Source organism: Halyomorpha halys, unplaced genomic scaffold, assembly GCF_000696795.3.
Source record: "Halyomorpha halys isolate HHAL.00 unplaced genomic scaffold, Hhal_1.1 Scaffold615.1, whole genome shotgun sequence".
Classification (NCBI taxonomy): domain Eukaryota; kingdom Metazoa; phylum Arthropoda; class Insecta; order Hemiptera; family Pentatomidae; genus Halyomorpha; species Halyomorpha halys.
Window position 1 is genome coordinate 233,410 of NW_027105445.1, and position 4,551 is coordinate 237,960.

Genomic DNA, 4,551 nt, shown 5'->3' on the forward strand with positions numbered 1-4,551 from the left:
ACTAAACCAATGAATTCCTCTCGTATTCAATCCATTCAGTCCAAAATCCTTAGTGCTCCTTACTTTGTCACAAATCAAGTCTTCCTTCAGGACTTCAATGTTCTGTATGGCGATTTGGTCAGTACCCGATCAATCTTTTCATGATAAACTTTCCAACCACCCTAGAATTTACTTGTTTCTAACCTAGTTTCTCTTTCAATACATGATAATCCACCATGGCGTCCGAAAAGAATATGCCCCCGAGATCTTCTCTAGTAACGTAATTGGAGTTTTATCTATGAGTAGATTCCTCACATGTTTGTATAATGTCATTTTAATTCTAATAGCAAATTTACTTGTATATAATTTTATACAGTTGTAAATAACTAAAAAATATATAATTTTTTCATTCTCTACAGAATTAGAAAATTAATAGTTTGTATTTTTCTCCATCTCTTAAATAACTCAAGATTTTTGAAATCAATTTTACTACTACTAATTGACTAGTTGATATTTCCATCCTTCAGTTACCAAACTAAGCAGATATCATTATCATTAAGCGCAAACTTCGTCCTGTTTCATAAAAAGACTTAACATGAGTTGTACTTGCTTTACCAAACAATGTTTTTTAAAGTTACTGCAGCTGGACAGTAACAACTGTTTGACTCAGCAATTTTAGTAAAAGAGCCGGGAAGAAAAAAGGGCAGTTATCTCACCCCAATTTTTGATTATTTAAATGAAAACTATGTATAATTAATAGTCAAAATTGATGAGTCTACCAGGTATAGGTAGGGGGCAAAAAATGGCGGCTGTTTCAAAACCTTAAAAAAATATTAATTTTTCATTCGGAGCTCTATATCATTAAAAACTACCAACAACACTAGAAAATCTAAGAGAACATTATTTGATAATAAAGAAGAGTAAATTTTCTGAAATATTAGCCCTAGAAGAGCTATTTACATCCAATTGTTCTCGAGATATAGCTTTTTAAAAAGTAAAATTTCTTAAAAATCTTCTGAAAGAAGTTAGTAGTTAGCTAATTTATTTTGAGAAATCTATATCACATGAACTTTGACACGTACATATGTCTATTAGCACTCAAATTAATGATAGTTTAATAGACTATAAATACGTTTATTACCTTTAACTTCGTATGAATATTAGTTTTCATGATATTTGCTAAAATAGATTGATTTATAGTTGTTCATACAGTACGTTTGATTTATGTAAAACGTACAGATGTTGGCCAGTGCTCAAATTATAACTAGTTAAATTTACTACAAAATAGTGTATTATGTTTATCTTTGTAGGAATAGTAATTTTTATGATATTTGACAAAATAAACTCACAAAATGTTAATTTATAGTTGTTCGGATAGAATATTGGATTTTTGAAAAATATATCTCTAGATCCATAAGATGCACATATGTCTGCCAACACTAAAAAAAAATAAAGGAAATTCAACTTACTATAATGTAGTTTATGACACTTATCTTCGTAGGGATAGTAGTTTTTATGATATTCACAAATGAATATAAATTTGGCAAATGAAAATTTGTCTGAACAACTATAAATCAATTTGTTTAGCAAATTTAATGTAAACTATTTCTCCTACGAAGATAATCATCAAAATACTTTATTTCTCATTGAACTAGCTTTAATTTGAGTGCTAATAGACATCTGTACGTCAAATAGTTTTTGAGATATAGATTTTTCAATATAAATTCACTAACTACTGATCTTTAAGTACGTCCCATACATCATTTTTATGAAATACTGGAAGATTATTGATTGACCGTGTGTAAAAATGAAAGGAATATGGTCCGGGTGCGGTCAAGAAAAACTCAAATAGTAGAAATATACTAATTTAATGAGCCAACGTTTCGCCCCACGTTGCAGGGCTTCTTCAGGGCTATTTTGACGGCAGTCAAAACTAAAATGTGGTATAGTGTAGTATTTTAGTTTTGACTGCCGTCAAAATAGCCCTGAAGAAGCCCTGCAACGTGGGGGGAAACGTTGGCTCATTAAATTAGTATATTTCTACTATTTGAGTTTTTCTTGACCGCACCCGGACCATATTCCTTTCATTTTTATGAAATGTTGCTTTTTAAAAAGCTATATCTCGAAAACTATTTAACGTAAATAACTCTATTAGAGCTCATATTTTAGCAAATTTACTCTTCTTTAAATGACGTTCTCTTATTTTTTCTTGTGGTGTTCCTACGTTTTGAGATAAAGAGCTCCGAATGAATTTTTTTTTTTATCGCTTTGAAACAGCCGCCTTTTGTTATTCCCCCTACCTATAATTGGCTGACTCATCAATTTTGACTATTAATTATACATAGTTTTCATTAAAGTAATCATAGATTGGGGTAACGCAGATTAGAAAACTTCGGGAGAGCTTCGGAATGTTTGACCCGATATTATTCCATTATGAACCCGTAAGTATCAAAATCAAAATGTGGGACATCTTAAATAGTTTGATTATGTTCATTTTGTTTATCCTTCTGTTTGTGTATGTCCTAAGAGAGATTTTTTTTTTTCATTCATTTATTTATTTGTATTCTTATTTTATTTTATTTTAGTATGATCATTCAACTATTGCTCACAATTGTGTGGCAGATTGTAATATCTATCAATAAATAAAAAGTATTTAAAAAAAAAAATTATTGTTAGGTAAGTTGGTAAAGAAGACGACGATCCTCTACGAATCGGCAGTGGCGGCCATCCTGGTAACCCACAACTACGGCTACTTCATCAACTCTACCCCGACCAGGTCGACTCCCTACTACAGTCGCTACCAGACGGGACCCTACGAGGAAGTCGCCTTGGACTATTGGTACACTCTCTACTGTGTCTTCGTCACCCTCACGGGCAACGTCATGGGTGACACTGTGTTCCTTCTCATCATCAACCAGATCTGCCACAGGCTGCTTCTGCTCTCCAACACGGTATCCGTCATGGGAAAGCAGGAAAAGAATTCGACGATGGAGAAGATGGACATGCGAGGTGGGGAGTCTGACCAGGAGATCATACAAATGTGTGTTAAGGAACACAATACTTTACTGAAGTAAGTAATGGTATATTAAAAAAGAATCTTATTATAATTTTTTGTATTACAAAAAAAAAATTAATTATTAAATCCCTGAATGCAACAAGAATTTTGGCACTTGGGCTGATTGGTTGGTCGAAATTGTCCCAGAATTTTGGGGTGGACTCAAGTCAACTGATTTACCATGCAGGCACTAGTGCGTCGAAATTATATTTTCATTCAATTTCGTAATATTTTTTATGTCTAAACCCATAGTACAAGAGCCAGGGTGAAAAAAGAAGTTATTTCAGTTATTAATTTTTTTAACGTTTTGAAACAGCCCCCAATTCAAAATGTTTGGTCGAACAACTAGAAATCAACATTTATGAATTATAAATGAACATTTATTTTGTGATACCTGCGAAAATAAAGGCCATAAACTAATTTGAATGCTTATAGACAGCTTATCTGTTCGTTGGTTGGCTTTTAAGATATAGATTTCTCAAAATAAATACACTAATTACTGATTTTTCGTCATTTTGTACTGTATTGTTGCTTTGTATATCAAACCTGTATCTCAAGAACATTATGTTCCATTGTTCTTGAGATCCAGTTTTGATATACTCCAACTCCATTAGGTCTCATAGTAAAAGAGCACAAGAGGAGAAAAAAGTCAGTTATTTCTATAAAGTTTTGACAACTTTAATAAAAACTATATATGATTACTAGTCAAATTTGATGATTCTTCCAAATATACATAGGGGGATTCAAATTGGCGGCAGTTTCAAAACGTTAAAAAACATTATTTTTTTCTTTCCGAGCTCCCTCTCTTTAAAATTATTAACAACACTAAAAATCTAATAGAACATCATTTAAAGAGGAGTGAATGTGGTAAAATATGAGCCCTACAGATTAAATTAAAGTTAGTTTAATGTGCTATAAATGAATTAATTACACGTATCTTCATAGGTTCATAGTTCTCATGATATTGAAGTATAAACATAAAATTTACACATGACATTTTGTCAATTACAATTTATTTTAATATCATGAAACCTACAACTCCTACGAAGATACGGTAATAAACTTTTTTATAGCTTTATAACATTAAACTAGCTTTAATTTGAGTACTAGCAGACATCTGCACGTCTAATACTTCTTGATTTAATGTTTTTCATATGTCAAAATGTTTGTCTGAACAGCTAGAAATCAACATTTTGTGAACCCATTTTGTCAAATATCATGAAAACTTCTACTCCTACGAAGATAAACGTAATAAACTACTTTATAGTGCATTAAGTTAACTTTAATTTGAGTGCTAATAGAAATCTGTACGACAACTGGTTTTTGAGATATAGATTTCTCAAAATAAATTCACTAACTACTGATTTTCCAGAGCATTTTTTATGAAATGTTGCTTTTCAAAAAGTCATATAATGAGAACTATTGGAATACACACACAAGACTGAAACGACAAGAAACTGCTCGTAGATTCCGATTGCTACAACACTTACTTGACAAACGCTCTAAACTTCCCATTC

General features: G+C 31.6%; 1 protein-coding gene across 1 annotated transcript in view; it reads left to right on the forward strand.

Moving 5' to 3' along the window:
- Positions 1-4,551, forward strand: part of LOC106684785 (Odorant receptor 67b) — a 19,172-nt gene that overhangs the window by 4,070 nt on the left and 10,551 nt on the right. The window contains exon 2 of the mRNA XM_067051364.1: positions 2,656-3,049. Within this exon, the coding sequence (XP_066907465.1) occupies positions 2,656-3,049 (394 nt within the window). The remainder of the gene's footprint in view (positions 1-2,655; positions 3,050-4,551) is intronic.